Source organism: Phascolarctos cinereus, unplaced genomic scaffold (assembly GCF_003287225.1).
Source record: "Phascolarctos cinereus isolate Bilbo 61053 unplaced genomic scaffold, phaCin_HiC Scaffold_1;HRSCAF=81, whole genome shotgun sequence".
In the NCBI taxonomy this organism is placed as follows: Eukaryota; Metazoa; Chordata; class Mammalia; order Diprotodontia; family Phascolarctidae; genus Phascolarctos; species Phascolarctos cinereus.
Window position 1 is genome coordinate 33,915,186 of NW_027555514.1, and position 24,910 is coordinate 33,940,095.

At 40.5% G+C, this 24,910-nt stretch overlaps 1 protein-coding gene across 1 annotated transcript in view; it reads left to right on the top strand.

The window, feature by feature from the left end:
• Positions 1-21,798, top strand: part of EFHB (EF-hand domain family member B) — a 46,711-nt gene extending 24,913 nt beyond the window's left edge. The window contains exons 9-13 of the mRNA XM_020987196.2: positions 1,778-1,932; positions 9,354-9,561; positions 10,530-10,751; positions 15,600-15,781; positions 18,276-21,798. Of these exons, the coding sequence (XP_020842855.1) occupies positions 1,778-1,932; positions 9,354-9,561; positions 10,530-10,751; positions 15,600-15,781; positions 18,276-18,446 (938 nt within the window). The 3' untranslated portion in view covers positions 18,447-21,798. The remainder of the gene's footprint in view (positions 1-1,777; positions 1,933-9,353; positions 9,562-10,529; positions 10,752-15,599; positions 15,782-18,275) is intronic.
• The last annotated feature ends 3,112 nt before the right edge of the window (positions 21,799-24,910 follow it).

Here is a 24,910-nt window from a genome sequence, read left to right on the forward strand (position 1 = left end):
AGTAGACCAGGAGGGCCATCCACTCTCATCATGTGACCAGCCTATCTTATCTTTTTTTTTGAACACACATATTCTCCAAGTATCCAACTTCAGTTTGAGTTTGAAACACCCTGTACATTGAATGCCTTAAGAAAAACATAAGTTGAGATATATTAGGCTTGAAATTATATAGCCTCAAATCAACAGACTTCTGCTGAGTTTGGACTATATATAAGCAATTGGGGCATACCATCTCTTCAACTCGTTGCTAATCCCTGCCTGTACTGACAATTCTGTTTTCACGTCAGTGGTTTTTTTTTTTTAACTGAGGGTTTCTGGCCTTTTTAGGTGCTCTTAGCACATCAATATGATGGTGAGTTACAAAATGCAAAAATTAGCTCTGACCATAAACCCGTCAACAGACGGTTAAAACCTACTAATCTCCTGATTGCTGAAACATTGAAGGCTTCCTTTGTTGGTGTTTGGTTGTGTCTGACTCTTTGTGGCACCGTTTAGGGTTTTCTTGGCAAAGGTACTATAGTGGTTTGACATTTCCTTCTCCAGTTCATTTTACATAAGAGGAAATTGAGGTAAAGAGGGTTAAGTGACTTGCTCAGGGTCACAAAGCTAGTAAGTGTCTGAGGCCAGATTTCAGCTCATGAAGATGAGTCTTGATTTCAAGCCCAGTGCTCTCTATTCACTAAGCCACCCAGCTGACCTAAAGACTTCCTTAATTATACAAAACAATGAGATAGGAACTTGGGGTTAAGTGACTTGCCCAGGGTCACACAGCTAGTGAGTGTCAAGGCTGGATTTGAACTCAGGTCTTCCTGATTTCAGGGCCAGTGCTCTATCTACTGCTCCACCTATCTGCCCCTAGAACAAGGCTGCTTCTCCTTCTCCTCCTCCTCCTCCTCCTCCTCCTCCTCCTCCTCCTCCTCCTCCTCCTCCTTCTTCTTCTTCTTCTTCTTCTTCTTCTTCTTCTTCTTCTTCTTCTTCTTCTTCTTCCTTTTTTGGTGAGGCAATCACCATTAAGTGACTTGCCCAAGATCACACAGCTAGTGTCAAGTGTCTGAGGCTGGATTTGAACTCAGGTCCTCCTAACTCTAAGGTTGGAGCTCTACCCACTGCATCACCTAGCTGCCCCTTACAAGGCTTCTTTCAAGAGGAACTTTTGGTGGAATTCTATTTTACACATCAAATAACCAATTGGTTAGTATAAGACTTCTTGGTGCAGTGGAAACAATGCTCAGTTTGGAGTTAACGGTGCCTGGATTCAGGTGCAGACTCTGCCAACACTGGCCAAATCACAGCCTCTTTGGACGTTGGTTCCTGATCTATAAAATGAGAAGTTTAGACGCTGGAGAACTCTACAGTTCCTGAAAGTCTTTATTTTTGTTCCATCCAGCCCAACTGTTTAATTGAAAATGGATTTTGTTGAGGGTAAACTCTCACTGAAGAAATTGAAGATAATTGACAATAGAATTTGAAATTGAAGATAATTGAAGATAGAATATCAAAATACAAATTTTTGTAATAAGATACAAAATTGATTTTGAGAAAGTAATTTCTTCTTAAGCAGTGAAACAGTGCAAAACCGCCGGCTTTTGTCAGACACATATCTATAGATAACTGTATTTTTAATGGTAACAGTTGTTTTAAGTGTCTAGGTCTAGATTTAGACTTTTTTTCAAAAGAGGTTTATTCATTATTATTATTAGTAGTATTATCATCACTGTCATTATTCAAATGGGAATAGTATTGCTATCCCTGAGATGCTGTAGTTGTGTTCCAACAGGAGCTGGCGACCTCATTTACAATCGACTGCCAGGCCAGTACCTTCATGGCAAGGATAGGGAGCGAGCCGTCTTTGCTGCACTTCGTCAGCATCTGAAGAAAGTGAACTATCACAACTTTGACACTTTGCTGGAGGCGTTCCGGCATTTTGACAAGGTCAGTGGTGTGATGGCTTTTTACTTCTTTGTTCACACAAATCAGTCTTGTGGAGATGTCATAAAAAATCCTAGAACCTAGATTTTTTCCAAACTAGAAAATGTAGGCAGGTCTAAGCAGAGAGTTAGGGAATTATTTAGGAATTTAAGTGCTGTAGAAGAGCAGCTACGTGACTCACGTCAAAAAACTTCCACCCAGACTCTGTAGATTTGCCAGTTATTAGGGCCATAATTAGGGTAGGGTGATTAGGGCTTTGCTCCAGGTTTCTGACATCCGGGGAGGCTGTGGCATCCCTCCTGGAACCTGGTATCACCTACCTTGGAGCCCTTTGTTTACTGTCTCAATCCTTGCCATCCATTCCCAGTGCTGGTTGTGGGCTATCAGCCATGGCAAAGGGGTCTAGGGCCATGGTTTCTGGGAAATAAACTGTATCTTTTCCTGGTAGGAATGCTTACTGGGCTTGGGGATCCTTACCACATCCTTCATGGATGGGGATTGCTTCAGATCAGTAGTGATGTCTCCATGTCTTAGAATCCAAGGTCTCCCCACACCCCAGGGAGGCTCTTTCTTCTCTCATCCGACTTTGCCTCAGGTACTAGAATTCTTAGTTAAAGTTTTACCAGTTATTCAATTTGAAAGTGGGAGAAAAAAGAGAAACGAGATGATCTATGCATTGTTTTCACCCAGAGAAAAAGGTAAGTAGGACTATCTATATGATGATGCTTGACAGGAAGAGAATTTCAATTTCTCCTAAAATAAGAATGGTATCCTACTTGCCTTCAAATATTGAATATAATGCTTAAATTTGTTTTTCTAATGCTTTTTTATCACTTAAAATGATCTACTGCCTGTTTTATTGCAGGTCCCTTTTGGTTCCTTTCAAGGCCTCTATATGTCTACTGGAATGAAAGATAGCAATAGTTTAATTTTAAAAATTTCTTTCTTCTCTTTTCGATTAATAAATATTTCTCTTTCATCCCAGCAATGATGGCAACAAAAAACAAAGCAAAAACCCTTGTGCAAATGCATATAGTCAAATATTTTGCATTGGCCATAACCAAAAGAGTGTGTCTCATGCTGCATCTTGAATCCATTGCCTCTCCGTGAGGAGGTGGGTAGCATACTTTATTATGAGTCTTCAAACTATAAAGCACAATACAAATGCTATCTGTTATTATTGTTGATGTTTTTGGTTTATTCTCTCCAGCCTGTGACAATCCTCACTCAATTGAATTAGAGTTCTGAAGTTTTCCAAAAGTGTTTGTCTGAACAATGCTGTTTTTATTCTATTTTTTTGCTGTATTTTTTTCTCACTTCATTCTGCATCCGTTCATAGAAGTCTTCCCAGTTTCTCTGAAACTATCTTTTTTGTTATTTCTTAAGGTACAATTAGTATCTCATTTGTCATAGTTTGTTCAGCTCTTCTCCAGTGGATGGGCAATCCCTTAGCTACCGGACCTTTGCCACTACAAAAACAGCTTCTTCTATAAGTATTTTTGTGCATGTGGGTCCTTTCCCTCTTTTTTTTTGACCTCTTGGGTTATAGGGCTAGTAGTAGTATTGCTGGGTCAAAGTACATAGATAGTTTAGCTACTTTTGGAACATAGTTCCAAATTGTTTTCAAAAATGGTTGGATCAATGCATAGTTCCACCAACTAACTGTACATTAATGTTCCTGCTCTCTAGTAATAGTTTAATGCATATTATTCAAATGGAATTGATTTTATAAGAACATCTATATACAAACAACTCCACTTTCTCACAAATTAGTGGTTAGAGAATACCTAACTACCCAATTTGCTTATATAGAATCTTGCTTGACACAAAACCTTTTATATGTGATTTTGAGCATGTAAAATTACAGACTAGATGTTGGCTATTTTGAAAATTAGCAACAAACTAAAATTAGATATGTCAGCTAAAACAAGGACTTTATCCTCCTCATTCCAATCTAGCTCAATTTCAAAGATTACTTCAGGAAAAAAGTATACATAGGAATGGACTGAATGTAAAACTCCCTGATAGAAAAGATAGTGCACATTTATTGCTATCTATATCCACCCATCAATCAATAAACATTTGTTAAGTGCTTACTATGTTCCAGGCACTGTGTCAAACACTGAGGAAATATAAAGAGGCAAAAGATAGCCCTTGCCTTCGAGGAGCTTATGGTCTAAAAGGGGAGACAACATTCAAACAAATATATAAAAAGCAAGCTATTTGTACAGGATAAATAGGAAATAAAAGACAGAAAACACTGGATTTAAGAGGAATTAGGGAAGACTTCCTGTAGAAGATAGGATTTTGGTTGGGACTTGAAGGAAACCAGGGAGATAAGTAGTCTGGGTGCAGGAATAGCATTCCAGGCATGGGGGACAGAGAAAATGCCTGGAGCTAAGAGATGGAATATCTTATTTGTGGAATATCTAGGAGGCCAGCGTCATTGGATTGAAGAGCACATGTTGGGGAGTAAAATGTAAGAAGACTGGAAAGGTAGGAGGGGTCTAGGATATGAAGGACTTTGAATGTCAAGCAGAACATTTTGTATTTGCTCCTGGGGGCGATAGGGAGCCAGCAGAGTTTACTGAGTAGCTTTACATTCATGTATGAGTGAATGAATGAATGTATGAATGAATGAATGATTTATTACTATGTGCAAAGTGCTGTGCTAAGTGCTGGGGATACAAATAAAACAGTAAGACAATTTCTGCCCTCCATAAGCTCCCATTCTAATGGTAGAGGAAGGTTTCAGCTGCAAGTCAGATGGAAAGGTCTCATGGTCCTTAGGGGGCAGAATCAAAGTAGATGCTCATGCCTCTTCTCTAATATCATTTCTACTGATTAAATCACATTATTTTCTGATGTTCAATCATTTGACAGTGGGCTGGAAGCCATTTCAAAGGCTCTGGGATTCACGCTCCTGGCCTATTTCCATCAGGGGTTGAGAGCAGATGGTGGTGAAGGTGGTGGTGGCTTGACCTACCCGGTGCATACCTCCTGTCTTTCCTTCAGGGTGCTTTGTTGCTAAGTTTGGTTTACCTGCTCTGTGAGTAGCAGCTGTTTGGGATAGCTGGTCTTTTGTCTGCAAGGAGTTGCTTCCCTAGACAATGGTTGTGAAGGCTAGACCAGAAGCAGGACTGGTGGCCTGGGGCTCCTGCATTCATCCACCTGTTGGTGGTAATTTACCAAAGCTGTTGCTGGTAGGTGGTAATGAGGAAGGCAGGCCCCTTCCCCACAACGATTTATCCCCTCAATGGGCTGTGGGGCCTGGCTGGGAGCAGATCCAATGACTTGAGTGATGCTGCTTTCCTAAGGCTTTTGGGTTTACATTCCTGGGCTGTGTCTATCTGAGGGGAGATGATGGTCGAGGTGATGGCAGGGTTTTGCCTTGCCTGGCACATGCTGCCTCTTGTTGGCACTTGGTGGGGTTTTGGATGACCTCTTGTCCACAGGAGTTTCTTCCTTGGACAATAGCTGAGAGGACCGGACAGCTACTCTGAGTGTTTCTCCACCCCGGCGCTGCAGTGCTCCTGTATTTAGATATTGGTAGGTGATGTTTTGGACAAAGTCAGAAGGAGTGGGTTTGAGTTCTGACTCTTTCATTCACTAACCGACATTAGGCAATTCACTTTACATCCTAAATAAGGTCTTTGGGCTAGATGGTCTAAGGACCCTTTTGGTCTCAAAATGTCATACACACTATTTAAATGTTCATCACTACAAGTGGTACAATATTTCGCGTATTCTAATCCTCCCCAAAGGTTTCTTCCTTTACAACATTTTCCTTAAAAGCATCTCCTTCACTTATACAGCCTGCACCCTGATGTTGGTGGTCCCTTATTACCTCCCACCTGGACTATTGCAATGGCCTTCTGGTTGGATTTCCTGCTCCATGTCACTCTTTACTCCCGTCCATCCTCCACTCAGCCGCCAGAATGAGCTTCCTAAAGTGCAGGTCTGATGATGTCACCTCCACTTCCCTCTACTTAAACTCCACCGATTCCCTCTTGCCGCCAGGATGGAATTCTTCAGCCTGACTTTTAAAGCTGTCTAGAGCCTGGCCCCTTCCTACTTCTCTCTCTTCTTAGACTTTATTGCCCTCCACACACTATGATGTAGCTGCAGTGACCTTGCTGTTTCTCGCATACCACTCGTACCTTTTCACTGACTGCCCCCACGTCTCCTCCACTTGTTTGCCTTTGCCTGTGGACTTCTTCCAAGTCTTAGGTCAAAGTTTACCTTCTAGGAATTCTTTCCTGAATATCCATGCCCTCATCCCTCAGTGCCTCCCCTCTGACATTACCTTTCACTTACACTTTATGTATCTCCTAGATACATTGCTCTTTGCATGTGGTCTCTCTCATTAGAATGGGAGCTATTTGAGGGCAGGGTCTGTTTTTCTCTTTCTTTGTACCCTCAGTGCTTTCTTTTTGTGAGGCAATTGGGGTTAAGTGACTTGCCCAGAGTCACACAGCTAGTGAGTGTTATGTGTCTGAGGTCGGATTTGAACTCAGGTCCTCCTGACTCCGGGGCTGGTGCTCTGTCCACCTCACCACCTAGCTTCCCCCTCCCACGTTCCCCCCTGGTGCTGTCTTAGCTCAGGGCTTGGCTCATAGTAAGCACTTTGTGATTGCTTGCTTGGTGGTGGTTTTTGGGAGAAGTAACTGCTCCCTAGACATCTGTAGAATAATTTTGGGCTCCTGTAACTTTTTGAAGTTAGAGGCCCAGATCCCAAATATCGGCAAAACTCTGCTTACATATATATCTTCTTTTTTGTCATGTCTCTTAAGGCATTTTACTCAGCACAAACAGTGCCTGCATACAAAAGAAATGAGATGGCTGGCTCTTTTCTCTCTTGGGCATCTGGTTATATTCCGTTGACCTTTTGTCCCTTTCTGCTAGTGGACACGATCCAGAATCTTCAGGCCACCACAGCACATTGAAACATGAAAGGAACATCTGCTCCTTGGCTGGACACCCTCTGTCTATTTGATTTTCCAGCTTTGCTCTTTTTTTTTTTTAGTCAACCCTGACACCTACCTTGCAAACCCAGCTAAATAACTATCTACTTAGCTATAGAAACAATCACCACAGTAATTCATGATTTGTTGGCCATGGGAACAGAGAGGTAGAAGGGACTATAGGGGTCATTCAGTGCAACTATTTCATTTTGCAAAGGGAGAAACTGAGGATGAGTGAGGGGAAGTGATTTCCCCACAGTCATAGACAGTGGCAGAGCCGACCTCTGTATCAGAGCTTTTGTCTCTCTGTGCCTTCTCCACACCTTGAGCACCTTGAACGCTCTCTCATCTCAGAGCAGGAGTTCTTAACCTGGGATCAGTGAATTTTGTTTCTCTCAAAATATGTATTTTGATAACTTTGTTTAGTTGTTTTTCAGTCATGTCTGACTCTTTGGTTTTTTTTTTTTGGCTAGGCAATGGGGTTAAGTGACTTGCCTGGGGTCATACAGCTATTAAGTGTTATGTGTCTGAGGCTGGATTTCAACTCAGATCTTCCTGAATCCAGGGCCAGTGCTCTATCCACTGCACTACCTAGCTGCCCCTCATGTTTGACTCTTTGTGACCCTGTTTGGGGTGTTCTTGGCAAAGATACTGGAGTGGTTTGCCATTTTTTTTTCCTCCAGTTCATTTTACAGATGAGGAAACTGAGGCAAACAGGATTAAGTGACTTGCCCAGGATGACATAGCTGGTAAGTGTCTAAGGCCAGATTTTAACTCAGGAAAATGAATTTTCCCAGCACTCTATCCACTATGCCACCTAGCTGCCCCAATTTTGATAACAGCATCTCAATATGATTGCTTTCATTTGTAATCTTCTTTTATTTTGGGCATTTAAATACATGACTCTGAAAAGGGGTCTGTCTGCAGGCTTCCCCAGACAGACAAAGGGATCCAGGACACACATAAAAGATTTGGAATCTCTGCTTTAGAATCTTTATCGTCTTCCAAGGTTCAACTCAGGTGTCATTCCTAGGGCAGTCTTTTTTTTTTTAATTCCCTAGATGTTTGCATTCTTTCTGTCCTTGAGTTATCTTGTGTTGACTTATCTGTATGTATCTTATTCCCACCCAGTTAAAGGAAACTCCTGGAGGGCAGGGGGACTGTTTCACTTTTATCCTTGTATCCCTAGCATCTACCCGAGTGCCTGGAATCTGGTTCAGTAGGAGACCCATATTCAATTCAATTAAATTCAATTGAATTATAAGAAACATTTCTAATGAAAAACAAGTTATGCGTTTCATACACAAATTCAGAAGTGGAGTGATGCCTTGACATTGTAATATTTTAAGTATTTTCATGTCATTCCCTTAAGAATATGTAGCATACTTCCCTTCTATGATGTCTGTCCCCCTGCTTCTAATGTAAATCTCCAGAAAAGTAACCCCAGCTTTGGGGCACTCTGTGGATCAAAAGCCACTTAAACCTATTCTGGTATATTTCTTTACCACTCAAACCAATTATTAGTTCAAAGAAAAAAGATACTTGATAAAGCTAGGCTGCAACATTTGGCACCTTTGTCTCTCCAGAACCTAGCTTATGGTATAGCAGGCAGCTAATAAATGGTTGTTTTGTTGAATAGAGTATTTCCCTTGGGACCTCAAGTTTCCTGGCTCCAAGAACATACTCATTCAGATTGAGAAGATTCCTTTTGACGTATGCATGGGCTACCTTCTCCCACAGGCTACCATGCCACTAGTAGGGAAGAGTACAAGACATGCATGGCCAAAAAGCCACAGACATGGAAAGCCCACTTGTCCAGGGTATACAAATAGAGTGCACACATGTAGAGAAGAGAATATGCATTTATATAGCACCTGCTGTATGCCAGGCTCTGTAGTACTTTTCAAATGGTATCTCATTTGATCCTTACAACAACCCCAATTATAACCCCATTTTACAGGTGAGGAAACTGAGGCAAAAAGAGATTAAGGGACTTGCCTAGGGTCACATAGCTAAGTTGGATTTGAGCTGAGGTCTTCGTGACTCCAGGCCAGCTGTGTATCCACTGTGCCTCCCTGGCTGCCTCTAGGGGATACACATGACTAGGAGAGATGTGTGAAGGAGGGACGCCTCTATGCCAAGAGCCTGTGTGCCAGGGCACGCTTGTGGAGGGTACATATGTACGGTCACATGTGGCCAAGTGATCCACGCATAGCTAGGGCTACTTATGCTTCTGACCAATGTTTATAACCTGCTACCTAGTTGATATAATATCTACAAAATAAAGACCAATGCAGCTTAATCATCAATTCCTGATGTAGACGTGTAACTTTATGCAGTAGCAAGCTTGCAGTAATGCTAAGTGACTTTCATTTCATTTGCACAAGGTGAGAGATAGCCCCCATGCAGAAGCATGTAGGAGCAGAACATGCTTTTGCTTTTTTACCTTTTTTCTAACAGAAAGGAGATGGGTTGATAGACAAACAAGAGCTCCAGAGAGCCTGTTCTCAGATGAACCTAGAACTAGATGAGGTGCTTCTGGATGAACTGTTGGATTATTGTGATCTGGATAAGGACGGCAAAATTAACTACCAAGAATTCACCAATTTTCTGAACTGGAAAGACAAACTACCCATTAAGGAATTTGAAGAAAAGATCCTCATCCGAGGTATGTGATTTTTAAAATGGTTCGAATGAATGGATAAAAAAGCATTGATAAGCTTGGCCTGGTGGTGCATGCCTGTGCTTCCCATTTCTAATAGGGCTGAGGCTGCCCCATCTCTTGAGCACCAGAGCTCTGAATGGAAGTGGGCTATGCCCATTGGGTGTCCTCGTTAAGTACAACATCAGTGTGGTGAGCCCCTGGGGACAGAGGGCCAGTCATTTGCCTAGAAGACAATCATGCTCTAGTTGGAAAAAGAGCAGATCCAAGCTTTCAGTGTTGGTCAGTGATTGGATCGGGCCTGTGAGTAGCCCCTGGCTTCTAGCCTGGGCAAGATGGAAAGGCTACATCTTCTATAGAAGGTCTGTCCTAGTTTTCCCAGCTGCTAATGCCTTCCCTTCTGAGATGGTCTTCCATCTACTCTGTATGTATTTTGTGTGTACCAAGTTATTTAAATGTTGTCATTAAAATGGCATTACTTAGCCAGGAGTGGCTCACATCTGCGGTCCCTGCTGAAGAGGCTGAGGTTGGCGGATCACTTGAGTTTGGGAGCTCTGAGCTGCAGTGGGCTATGCTGATTGCCACACTATGGCACAAATATGGTGATCCCAGGATTGGAGGGCTACATAATGAAGGGCAGATTTTCCTGGTTGGAAAAATGGAGCTAGCTAAAGCTGGTCTGATCGTCAGTATTGGAACTGGCCCATGAGTGGCCATTGTATTTCCAGCCTGGACAAGTTAGGGAGAGTCAGCCTCAAAAAATCCCAAGAAAAATAAAGATGGAAGCTACTTGAGGGCAAGGGGCATTTTTTCCCCCCAGAGCTTAGCACAGTACCTGGTACATAGTAAGCCTTTGTAAACAACTGACTGACTTTGGCAAGAAGTAGAAAATTTCATCATTTGACCCTAAGTAATGGCAGCTGGAAATGCTTGGTACTGATCACAGTAGACATTTTCTGCTGTTTTTTTAAAAGGGAAAAAAATGTCAGAAGATCCTCAGTGCCTCCTTATTACTGGTACAGAATTAGAGGGCCAGGTCTCTCCTCTGATCAAACCTGAAGATATTGTACAAGAAGAACCTGGGAAACCAATGAAAACTCCTCTGACTCTCTCACGACCAACAGATAAAGTATTTGCTGATTATAAAACATCATCTTCTCAGATTAATTCAGTTGTAGGAGGCATTTCTCCAATGAGTGAGTATATTAGACTTTTTTTTTTTTAAAGAACTAAGAGACACATGGAAACATCAAGACAACATTCTCTGTATTTTAGCTAGGCTGAAACAATGGCAAATCAGGAGCTTAGCAAAATGAACATCTTATAAAAATTTGACTTTCACTGTGATTAGTTATGAAGGGTATTTACCCATCCCAGAATTCTTTGAGAATAGAGTAGACATCAATTACTTTGGCAAGGGGAGGATTAAATGCCTTCTTTGGTTCCCTCCCAGTTGCTGGCGCCTTGGCCTCCTCCCTTCTTCATCTTTTCCTCTTTCCTCAGTCTCCTCTTCTTCCTCATTCCTCTTCCCTTTGCTCCCTCCTCCTTTTTCCTTTTGTTCTTTCCATCAGAGTAATTTCCAGATCTCTTATTCATGATGAGTCATTCAAAAGCCAGTTGATGCAGTGATGGCTGCTGGAAGTATCTGCAACATTACACATTCACAGTCACCTACCAGCTCTCTCCAGAAAGGATGGAAGTGCATTTCTTCATCTTTGGGGCCAAGATTGAGCTTTAGAATTGCTCGGAGGTTTTCATTTTGGTGCTCTTGAAATTATATCGTTGTAGTCACTGTGGAGACTGAGTTCCTGGCTCTGCTGGCTTCACTCTAGTGCTTCATACACCCCATTATAATGGCATTGGAGGGGGAAGGGAGGAAGAGGAATTGCAGAGAGGCAAGCTTATGCTTGATGTAAGAGCTAGCCAGAGGTGGAACTGGATGCCCCAGGAAGTAGCAAGTTCTCTTCAATCAAAACATATGGTACAGTGGACAGAGCACAAGAAACCTTGGGTACCAATGCTGCCTCAGACATTTAGTAGCTGCGTAACCCTGGGCAAACTGTTTAACCTCTTGGTGACTCAGTTTAATCATCTATTAAATGGGGGTAATAAGAGCACCTACTTCCCAGAGTTGTTGAGAGGATCAAATAAGTTAACATGTCCTTTTGGCAAACCTTAAAGTGCTGTATATATTTTAGCTATTATTATTCCTGTGTTTTTGTCTGAGTTCTTCTTCAACATTTGTTATGGCCCAAATAAAATTTCATGACATTCACACGATATTTTGTTTCGGGTGTTTTGCTATCACAAAAATTTTTGCTCTGACTGTATATATGTATACCCATACAAATGTGTATATGAGAATGAGAGAGACAGACACACAGACAGACAGACAACAGAGACAGAGACAGACGACCGACAGGGACAGAGACAGACACAGAGAAAGACAGACAGAGAGAGACAGAGAGAGAGAGAGACAGAGAACATGACCTTCATGCCTTTGACCTCTTTGAGGTAATTGTTTAGTAGTGTCAGGTAGGTGTTACAATGACAGCTAGGTGTTACAAAGGATAGAGCATTGCACCTAGAGTCAGGAAGATGAGTTCAAATATTGCCTTATATATATAGTAGGTTGTGTGATTCTGGGGAAGTCACATAACTTCTTTTATCCTCAGTTTCCTCATCTGCAAAATGGGGATGATAGTACCTACCTCATAAGGTTGTTGTGAAGATTAAGTGATACAATATAGTTAACATGCTCTGTAAAACTTTAAATGCTATGTGAAGGTTACCTATTATTATTAGTGGAGTTTCTGGGTCAAAGGGCATGAACGGTTGTTACTGTTGCATAATTCCAAATTGTTCGATCCATTGCCACATCCCCTAAGAGCGTATTCTCTCCCAAGGGTCTCCGGCACTGACTGTCTCTGTCCTTCACTGTCATTGCCAGTTTCCAGCCCCATAATTCCTTTGTCCATCATGCGCATCTTCAGAGAGCTGAAGGAGACCTTGTAGAGGGAGAGAGGTTCTCATCTCTCCACTGAGGAGGAAAGAATAATGAGCTTTATGCTTTAGCTCAAATCTATCCATGTTAAGTCGATATTAACATACATAATATTTGTAGATCCATAGAATGGTAACTAGAAATTTCCATGCTTGGGGAAAGTACAGGGTAGGGGGTGGAGAAGGCAGGGGTGGGGGACAGATCCCAAAGAAAAGCCTGAGGGAGTGAGATTCCTTGCTCCAGGCCACTCCTTGGGGGCTTGCTGCTGGGGCAGGGAGCAGGGTGAGATTAGGCATTGGTGAAGCCCATTTGGTGCACAGGAAGGCCTCAGAATTCCATCTCCAGAGTTCACTGTCCTTCATTTTCATTGTGGCATGGTGGCTTTCAGGCAAGCTACTTGTGTTCATTAATGCCAGGGCAGGGGACCTCTCACCCATAGAGCCCGGCTTATACCCCTGAAATGAACTTGATCTGCTAACTCCTAGAAGGAGGTGGAGGAGAGAAGTAGGTGACCTCCAGGGAGGCTTGGTAGTTGGAGAAGGTGCAGCACTGGTCATTTCTCTTTATGCCAGGATGCAGTGAGAACCATGTAAGAGGCCATCATGTTTACCAGGTAGAAGCTGGAGGAGAGGAGGAAAGCTTGCTGGAAGTCCACTAGGAGAGGGTATATGCCCCTCTAAGTTTTAATAGCCTGGAACAAAGTCCTATTTGCCCTGCCCTAGTTATATCACTACAGGTTAAGAGTAGTTGACTTTAGACCAAGGCAATGACCACCATTGCTATCATCAAACTTCTGTAGATTGGTGACTCTCTCCTCTTTTCCTTCCTTCTTTTCCTCCCTCCTGTGCCTTCCTTCCTTCCTTCCTTCCTCCCTCCCTTCCTTCCTTCCATCCTTCCTCCCTCCCTCCCTCCCTCCCTCCCTTCCTTCCTTCCTTCCTTCCTTCCTTCCTTCCTTCCTTCCTTCCTTCCTTCCTTCTTCTTTCTTTCCTCTCTCCCTCCCTCCCTCCCTCCCTCCCTCTTTCCTTCCCTTCTTCTTTTCCCCTACAAGTTTCATATCCTCCTGACTATCTAATACCCAGACTCCATATCTCAATCTAGTGCACAGATAACATGAGAGACTTTGTCCAATTCCTCCATAAAATCCAGGCTTGAATCCTATGAATAAAGGAAATGGCATCAGTCTGGCTTGACATTCTTGAACTTGTACTGTCTCTTAGTGGTTACAATTTCCTTTCTAAGTATTCATAAACCATTCCTTTAAAAAGTGCTCTAGAATTTTGCAGTCAAAGTGAAGCTCAGCACCCCGTAGTTGGGAGAATCCAACTTCTTCCCACTCTTGAAAACTGGGCTATTGGCCCATTCAAGCCCTTAGGCAGCTGGGATGCCAAAGGTCATTGACCATGTCCCAGCAGTCACTTTAGAAAGTTCTTTCAGGACCCTGGGTGGAGCTTGTCATTCTGGTCTGTTGCCTCGAACATTTTGAGAATGGTGAGGTGTTTTCATCACCCCTTCACTTACCTTTAGCATCCACTCTGTTAACCATTTTTGTCCTATCCTTTTGGTTCAAAGATGTTTTTCCTTGGCAGAGAAAATACAAGTGAAATAAGAGTTGAGTTGTTGATAGATTAAGAACTGCAAGGCACCTTAAAGGTGATCTAGTCTGCCCCTCTTATTTTATTGATGAAGAACTGATGCCCAAGGTCACACAAGTAAGAAAGCAGCAGTGCCAGGATTCAAACCCAGATCTTTTGACTGTAGTTTCTGGCTAACCTTCTGCTGCACCATGTTAACTGTCTGTCTTGTCTTTCACCATCCTTTACTTTTGCGCCACCCCCACCTCCACCCAGTAGTAGGCCTAGCCCTTCTGTTCTCTTCCTTGTCCTTAGATTTATTGCCAACCTCAGCTCATGTTGACCTTCACTGCTCCTGACACTGCTTTTCAGGGATTGTTACTGTATTGTATTCATCTTTAATTTTACTGTCTTTGCTTCAATTTTCTAAATATGCCTTAAAAAAAATCTCTGTTGGCCAGTGGAATAACTTTTTTTCTTTTTTCTTTCTTTCTTTCTTTTTTGGATAGGACTTAGATTTCATTGGTAAAGGGAACTCCCTAACTTTACTAACACAGATTTCTACCTGCTCTTCAATTTATAGATAGTTGTTTATTAGATTATTTATTAGATAGTTGTCTGGGGCGCTGGGAGGTTACCTGCCAGGGTCATGCATATTTCAGCACAGCCAATGAAATATTTTCCTATTTACCTCAGTATTTTTATACACTTCCTTCTTCTGAATCTTTTGTAGCTGTTAAGTCAGAATTATTTTCTTGAGGATACGCCATACTTCCAGAACTAGGATCTCCTATGGAATTTAAGACCACGGTACCTACCAATCCTCTCTCTGCACTTCCCCAAATCTACCCTTCAAAAATATAGAGTACATCTGATTATGCAAAGAGACTCCTTTCTTATTCATCCTAAACTCTTAGGGTCACTTTCTTCCAAGGTTTCTACTTATTTTCACTTCCACTGGTTGACCAGTTGTCACTGATATTGTAGAGGGGATTCTTGGTCAGGTCAGATTGGATTGGATGGTAGGACTCTGAGGCCCTTTCTTTCTCTGGCATTTCCTGATTCCGTGATTCCTGGAATTTTTTCTTCATTAATTAGTCCTTCCTTATTAGTCATCAGGTACAGAAAAGCTGTTCCCCTTTTATTGAAAATTAAGACAAATCAAGAAATTATTAGCCATTCTGCTTTGAGTCGAGAGCACTCTAGCAAATGTCAAGATAGCTGAAATCCCTTGTCATTTCAGTGTTGTACTTCTTTGCCAAGTTTGTTATCTGTTTCTTAAACTCATTCCTTTTTTCTTTTTGATCAAGAGGTCTGTAGTAGACTTCCATATGACTTTTTCCATTATAATATGAATGAGTCTCAGTCAAATATTCTCTATTATATGCCTCCTCTCTTGATGTGAGCTTTTTTCCCCCCTACTAATTTGCAGATTTTGTTCCCTTTTCTCATGAATTTTCATTTTGTAGGTATTCCCATGTGTGGTGTCCCGACGATTCGTTCTGACATAGCTTCCCCTCGTTACCGACGAGTTAGCGACAGAACCAATTATGGTGATTCGGGTACTGCCTATACATTGCTATACCCATCCATCTTCAGTGAAAAGGGAGTGTTTGAAAAAGACTTCTTTAAGGCTAGAACAAAAGATGAGGTACAGTATGTTTTTTTCAAAGTATCAAGTAAATATTAATTCTATCTGTATCTTCCTTTTTAGACTTCAAAAAACAAAACAAAAAAAGTTGAAGCTTTTTGGAAGCACAGAACCTTTTGAGTAACCCTAAATTTGGTTGTGAAGGTTTTGCATAGCTATGGAAAAAGAAAAGTGGAATAGATCTGTATGTATTAACAAATCATTTGTGTACACTTAAATCTTTAAGTATCTAAAATGCATCAAAAACAGGACAACTAAAAGTAAAAGTTAAAAAACCCCAAACAAATAGGAAAAGAAGAAAAAAGCTCTTGGAGCTCTGGTTCCAGGTCTGATCTTTCTGGTACATCAATATGTGATTTCATTTCACAGGTACTTTACCTGTGGTTTCAGCAAGGGTGTTGGGTAAGCATAAAGTCACAGCCATTGTGGTGTGTGGTCCTCCTTGTCTGACAGAAATTCCCAAGTTTGTCAAATTGACCTTATGATAGGAAATGTTTCTTTCTCCCCATATATTCACTATGGAGCTTAACTTTTTCCTCTACTTCTTAAAAAGTATTTTATGTATGCTTAAAAACAATCAATTTCACTTTCCAATGGTACTGCTCCTGCCTTGTGGAATCAGAGAGCTCAAGTTCAAATCCTGGTTCTGCCACCTTGGGTAATTCCCTTAACCTTAACAGGGCTTTGGTCCTTTGTAAAAAGAGGGCACTAGACAGCCCTAAGTTCTCTTCCAAATCTCTATCAATGATCCTAATTGTAGAAAATTATAGGAATTTTAGGCATTGTAAACAGATGGTGTATATATATATATATGTATATATATATATACACACACACACACATATATATAGACACACATATATATACATATATATACACATATACATATATACATATATACATATATACATATATACATATATACATATATACACACATATATACATATATATACATACACATATATACACATATATACATATATATACACATATATATACATATATATGTGTGTGTGTGTATATATATATATATATATATATATATATAAAGAGACTCCTCCTTGGAATCATATTGGGTCTATTCAGATGTCTCTCAAGGTATATCTGAGTTATTACTTTTAGAGTAAACTGGAAAGAATTCAGAAGGGATGGTCTGTGGTCTTTTTCCTCTAGGCCAGTGGTAGCTCCCACTAAGGTTCCTGGAGGTTTATTTCTGGGATGCCCTTGGGATTGAAAGAGCCTGTATCCCTTTCTTTAGCATGGATATTTCAGTAGACATCTCTTGTCCCTTCCTATTCTGAGAAAATGTTGGGCCTTTTCACCAACTATTTTAAACATAATTCAGTTTCTATCTGCTCCCCCCCACCCAATTCCTGTGAACTTCGGACTTCTAGAACTTTTCTTTGCACATTTGACATTATTTTAGTTATTATTTAATGTTCCCTGATTCCAGATCCAGCTCTTTTCCCATTGTGCCACACCAGTCTCTTAAAGAGAAGGAAAGCTAAGACTTAAGTATACATCCATTTTAGTCCCATAGAATGTGTCAAGCAACAAACTATAGATAATAACCTGGCACCTGAAAGATAAAGTCTACATTGGGTTGCCATTGATGAGGGGAAAGGCCCCCAGAGAAGCTTGGCATGTGGAATACAAATTCTGAAAGACTCCATTATTTTGACCAGTGTGATGTAGCAGTGCATGGCTATGAGAACTGGGCTATAAGGAAAACCGAGCATTGTAGAATCAATACTTTTGAATTGTGGTGCTGGAGAAGACTTGGAGAGTCCCTTGGATAGCAAGGAGATCAAATTAGTTAACACCTAAATTAATTCAGACTATTCACTGGATAGAAGGGTCTAGAGTGCCTTGGTCCATGGGGTCATGAAGAGTAGGACAACCGAACAACAACAACAATCACCTTACTTATCTCTTGTTGAGTGTGAATGAAATAGAAAATGAGGTGGGGTATTGTCATTCTTCTGCAAAGGCAGACGTGTCTGCTTCTCTGATTTATGATGGTACTTTTTTTTTTAAAAGAGGATTTCCAGAACTATTCTTTTATTATTCCAGTTTTGTTTCAAATTGATTTGATACCGCCCATGATTGCCTTCCTTTGCTAACTTTTGGCCCTCCCTTCTCTTGCCTTCTTCTCTGTTCCCAGTCTCTGCTCTTCCTTTGTTTCCCCTTTCCCCTAATGTTTTCACAGTTGTAAGCCTCCTTTGACTTTTTATTTTCTTTCTCTAGCTTCTCATCCTTCTTTGTAACCCTACATTTTCCTTTTCCTTTTTTCTTTTCTACCTTTTATTTCCTCTCTTCTCATTATCCCTGAGTGTCTGTTAATCCGAACTATCTTAAACAAAAGCTACTGTGTCTTTGAGCCTTGGTCCCTACTGCCTTCCTCTCTATCATGCATAGACATGGCCGAACACTTTATTTATATTGATTTTTGAGATAACACTTGCACTTATTTTAAAATGCTATCTTTATAGATTGCCCAGATACTACGGAATATTGGTGTCAACCTTACTGATGAGAACTTTGAATGTGTGTGGAATTTGGCTTCTAAGAAACATCACAAGGGAGAAGTTTGTGTGGAGTCTGTGAGAAATGTCCTGGATGAAATGCAGCATGCCAAAAGAATCAGAAGGAATCAAGTATAATGAGTCTTGTGATTTTTGTGGAGTTTGTTCCTTTCTGAAAAGGAATGAGCCTTAACATGTTACTTTGAACATTTACTTTCATATACATTCAGATTTATTCTAGTAGTAGATATCATATTCTAATTCTGTAATCACTGTGGGTGATCTCATATGCTACCTATTGCTAATAAATTAGATCATTTTAGCTTCCAAATTTTTCCTTATAACTCATATTTCTAAGCATATATTTTAAAGGCATGTCTTTTTTCACCTATAATTAAAAAAAATTGTTTTCAATTAGCAAACGTTTATTTTCTCCTCATCCTGCCTCTGACACTAACTACTCATGTAACCTTGGACAAGTAACTATACTTCCCTGGGCCTTGGTTTCTTGAACATGGAATCCCTGGCTTCCCTCAAAACTTAGCTTAAACCAGACCATCTCCCTGTTGGTAATCTACTATCCAAAGCCTACATTGATTACATCAGACAGTTCCTGTGTGTGCTGTTATTCTCAGGAAGTCCAGTTCCAGCTGTCCTGGTCCTCTGTGATGGGTTGCTCCCACCAGATATTCAGAGACTAACAGGCTGCTATGGTCTCTTAGGAAGCCTTCTCTGTGTCTCCTCCAGTTGTACTCACTCCATGCTGGTGTTCATCGCTGATCTGTTCTGGCTCTCCTGCTATCCTTTCTCAGATGTTAAGGATACTCAGTTCTCTCTGGACACTAGATACTAATAGAGGAGGCCTAAGAGTTATTATTCTGGTCTGGGCTTCCTCACAGCTCATACATGTGCCAGACCTGGAGTTTCCCCTGATTGAGGTTTGTCCCTTCTGTACACGTGTATACAAATCACCCAAATCAAGGTCATCAATTTCAAATCTGGAGAGACCTAGTCCAGTCTCATTTTATAGATGAAGAAGCTGAGGCACATTATATTTAATTTTGGAAGTTGATAGTGACTGGAGCTCACTGAATAGGGTGATGATATGGGCAGGCCTATGCTTTAGAAAAATTATCTTGGCAGCTGAGGGGAGGATGGTTTGGAGTGGAGAGAGATGAGACAGGGAGATCAACTAGAAGACATTTGCAATAGTTCAGGCAAGAGGTGATAAGGACCAGAACTAGAGTTGTGGTAGTGTGAGTGGAGAGAAGGGGATATATCAGAAATGTAAAAATATAAACTTTCATACCAAGATTTGGTAAGAGATTGCATATTTGGTGTGAGTGAAACTAGAGAGTCATGGATAATATCAAGTTTGTAAGTCTAGAATGATGGAGAATGGTGGTATCCTCAAAAGTAATAGAAAAGTTTGGAAAGGGGGATGCTTTGGGGATAAAGATAATGAGCTCCATTTTGGACACATTGAGTTGGAGATGCTTATGGGGATCCAACTTGAGATGTCCAAGAGCCTATTGGAGATGTGTGATTTTATTTTAGCAGAGGTTTTAGGGCTGGATACACACACATATATGCACACACAGAATACACACATATATTTATATAAACATATATAACATATATATTTACAGATAATTCTGATATATCTAGCTAACTATCAGAGTCATCTGCATAGAACTTTTATCTATCTATCTATCTATCTATCTATCTATCTATCTATCTATCTATCTGTCTGTCTGTCTATCTCAGAATCATCTACATAGAACTGATAATTGTTCCTTGGAAGTGGATGAGATTGCTGAGTAAGAGAGTGTAGAGGGAGAAGAGAAGAGAAGAGAAGAAGGATAGAGTCCTACTGGCCAATAACTAACTAGCCTCAGTTTCCTTCTCTGTACAGGCCAGCCATTGGACTAAATAATCTACTTGGGTGATCTTACAATCTAATGACCATATGTGTGTCTATACTTTTGGGCAAAATTGTGCATATGCCAAAGTTTGACCACGTGTTCAAAAGATAATTATCACTTTGAATGATTTGACACCATTGACTCAATAATCTCTGGAATGAACATAGTTAAGAATCAACAAAAGAATGAATGCATAAATACAAATAATATATATGTATACACACGTATGTGTACATACAAATATATATGCATACATATTTTTAGAAATCATCATTCTTCAGACGGCCTATGCATACAAAACAAAGTGGAAAATCTGGGCCAAACCAGATTATTTGGGTAATCCAATCCATTAAAAAAATCATATTAAGTTACGACGTCTGTTCTCCATGTTATTTTAATATAGACTATGGCCTTCAGTGTGCCCGGTTATGTGTTTTATAGTTCAAACAACAAATCATTAGGTAATTTCCATTCTGTCACCTTAGTAGCCACTTTTTCCATATGAGTTTGTGTTTCAGTATAAAATGACTGGTTTGATAATAAAATTAGGAAGCATGGAAACCATTATTATACTCCTATTTTCCCTAGTAATTTATTTTTCTTCTGCCCATTTCCTAATGCTCAGAAGACATGTGGAACAGAAATCTACAAAAATTGCAAGGAAATATTTCTAGCATTTTCCCACAAAGGAAAGAGAGAGGTGCCCACCAGTGTATAGACTTCAGGTCCACTGGCTCTGGCTCCTGATCAATTTCACAGCATGGGTCATAAGCTCGTGAGTGCTTGATGGCATGTACTGAATCCAGTGATTGAATACAACTTACTCAGTGAGGAAAGCCACTCAAATAGCTAAAAAAAACACTCAGACAAGAGTACAGTAAAAGACAGATGATAATGTGCTTTCCTGCTAAAATTGTAGAATAATCATTTTGCTTGAAGCACCTTTTTTTCTGCCATGTCATTTGTAATATGTTATTCACTAGAAGATGGCTGTGAGGATAGCCATCTGAAGTAGAAACAAAATTGTGACAATAGGCAAAGTGTGAGTATTTTTATTATGATAATAAACATGCTGTTCCTTTGGACTTGTAAAATTGTTTATATATTGGTAATCATATTGAGACCCATTTTTACATATATTTCAAAGAAAAGAACTCATATATGTGGTGATAGAAATGAGACATTTATATTTGTAGCCAGGATTAATTAAAATATTGCAAGTGAGAGGTTGCATAAAAGATATTGAGAAAATTTATAAATGGAAAAGGGGATGGAGCCATCATGCAGCAAGAATGATAGACAACTGATGTTCAGCTCCATTGTTGCACTGGTTCCTACAAAAAAAAATGAAAGAACCATAGAAAGGCCTGTAGGACACTGTGTAGGTCCTTGTTGGAGGATTTATGGTAGAAGGATATGTACAAGAATTTCAAGTGTGAGAATGTGTGATGAGGTGGTGATCTGCACTGGTAGAGGGAATCCCCACTTTGATGAAGTTAGAGATCTGATGATGTTTCAAAGTTTGTATTAAACTGTTCCAAAATATTGTTTGTATGTAAATAGAGTACAGACTGGTCAAACCAAAGAAATAAACAATTCAACAAAATTATTGATGCAGTCCCTTTCTTCAAGCCACTTACTGTCTAATATGAAGAATATAAGATTTATTCAAAAATAAACATAATGCATGTTAGAAGATGATTGTTGGATCTGTCCTGTGTATCTAGAATGGTGTTAATCTGTAAGGAAAAGATGATCAATTGTATTTGTAGGCTTCATCATAGAGATGCCATCTGTCTAGACCCCTTGGAGGAAGAGAAGGATTTCAACAGGCAGAGGTGGGGAAATCCATTCCAGCCTGGCAGGATGAATGTAAACATGGAATTGGGAAGTAGAAGGAATGATGAGTCATTTAATTTGGCTGGAGTCCATTGTAAGGTGGAGTGATTTGGGCTTTGCTTGATGGCACAAAAAACTGTGGTAGATGGAGGAAATGTTTCTTCCCTGAGACAATCTTCTTCTGATCCATCTTCTGGCCTAAGCCTTGTAATCTTCCATCAGCCTGTGCCACGTGTGATAGCTCTTCTTATTCTCTCCCACTTTTCTGGGCTTTTATCATTCAGGGGTCCAATGTCATGTCTCTCTTCTAGGGTCCACCTTTCCTCACCTTTCCACTCCTCTACCTTCTTCTGAGAACTGAGGAGTTCAGGATCTGTTTGTCATGCCTTGGAGGTATAGTCCAGATTTTGGGGGATACAGAAAGTCTCTTTTAGCATGGATGCACCTAGGGCAGATTGTCCTCTGAGTTGTATGTTATATCCCACATCACTTGAATTTGCCCCTCGTGCAAGAATTCCTGGTTAAAGCTGTGGCTGGAACATAGTGCTTGTGAAAGAAGGTGATGGTAATAATAAGTGTTGAAATTATTGAAGGTATTGACTCAAGGCTGTAAAATTTGTATTTTGTTAAATAAGTAATAAGGGCAAACTCCTGGTTTTTTAGAAAAGAAGTAATGGGATCAGGTCTATTCACTGGGAAAATTATATTGCCAGCAATGTGAAGGATGGGTTGAAGGGTGAGACAAAAACAAGGAGACCAGTTAGGATACTATCCCAGGGAGAAGTGATAAAGGTCTACATTAGGTAGGGTGACAGTGGAAATGTAATAGAGGGAATAGATACAGGACACATTACAGAGATAAATTTGACAAAACTTGGTGACTCACTGGATGTATATTGGGGTGTGTGAGGAATATAGAAGAGTAATGATTCCAAAGTTTTGACGCTTAGTACCAGGGATTCCAAGAGGCTGAGATAAGAAAGGAATGCATTCCAGGCATGGAGACATCCTATATAAAGGTATAGAAATGGGAAATGGAATACCGCACACAAGAAACAGAAAGTAAGTCAGTTTGGCCCTAATGAAGTTAGCAGAAGGTGTGTGATGGTGGCGCTCTCAACAAAAATAGGTGAGTTAGGAGAAAGGGCCCTTTTTTTTAGGGGGAAAGGCAATGATTAATTCCGACTTTGATGTATTTAGTTTAGGGTGTAGGTTGGAGGAACTGTCCAAGAGGAACTGAAAATAAGACCTAAGGAAGAGAGATCATATACAGAACAATGATAATTGACATCATGGTAGTAGATCAGATTGTCAAGGGAGAAGAAATTAGGTCCAAGAATAGACCCATAGAGAGACCCTCTTAGGGGCTGGAGAGAAAAGTGGGAACCATGAAGGAGATCTATGGACCCAATTCAGTAAACTCAATCCTAAGTCCCAACAAGCAAACACAATCAACTAAGCCCATACATATTCATTATTTTACTTGTTGGTATATGCCATAATAGTTTGACTGGAGTCAAATATGTGGATATATCTCTAAATCTTCTGGAATCATGAAAAGAATGTAGGCAATTTGAGGGCAACATCTTTTTTTTTTCTTTGTATTTCCTCATCTTTTGTTTCATGATTACTATAAATTATGTTGGAAACTACTAAACAGAGAGGGCTTTTCCACTTTAAATTTGGGAGAAAATGATCATGATCTTTCCAAGAAGAATGTTTTTAACATTAATAAAAAATGTATGCCTAACAAACTTGGCTGAAATGGAAGAGGAGATTGTTTATTTCCCCACACTATTGACGTCCTGTATTGTTTTTAAGCTTCTGTAGGGTAGGAGTTCTGTTTTATTTATGTTCTTCAGTGCCCTGAACTGTGCCTTTTGCACAGTGAACATTCAATAAACAGTTGTTGGCAGGTTTAAGAATTCAATGACTTTTTTGAATGAACACCAAATAGTGGAGGCTATGGGAATTTTTCTCAACTCTTTTCTTCATTGCTCCCACCCAGAAAATCTGGGAACTTCACTAGCTGATGTTACCCTACATATATTTTTTTTTGGGTGAGGCAATTGGGGTTAAGTGACTTGCCTAGGGCCACACAGCTAATGTCAATTGTCTGAGGTCAGATTTGAACTCAGGTCCTCCTGACTCCAGGGCTGGTGCTTTATCCACTACGCCACCTAGCTGCCGCTATCACCTCACATATTGTTGCCAACTTGTCTTACAAATATGTGGTTGACAAAGCTCACAAAAGTTCACAAAACTAAAAATTTGGTGACAGCTCAAAGAAAACAAATACTCCTACTGGCTTAAGGCATTTCCCTGGCTCCCTTCCAATTAAACTGTGTGTACTTTGGATGCATTTGGCACTGGCTGAACTGTGAACATCTGCCCACAGCCTTTTCTGATTCTCCCAGCCACTGGTGACCTCCCTCTGGACTACCTTGTATATCCCCACTTTATGTTTTTGCATTTATTCACTTTGGGTGTATGGGGTGTTTGGGGAGGACTAGCATCTCTGGTGTGAGGGCTTGCTGAGCCCTTTTCAGGGCTGCTTATCCACCTTTTGTGTTCACCTTCCATCCAACTCTCACCTGTGGCTCCAAGAAGCTGCGCAGTAGCCATCCCAGTAAAACTGTCCTGGCAGACTGGCTAAACCAGTCTGAGGGTAATTGATAGGCCTCAAACCAGTTGGTGAGTTAGGGAGATATCTATTCTAGGAATGTGAAGACTTCCCCAAGCACAGTGGATAGATGAGGACAATTTGTTCCAACAGCCTTGAAGGTGGCTGAAGCAGGCGTTGTGGAGTGCTTAGAGCTTGGTAAGATATCAAAGATG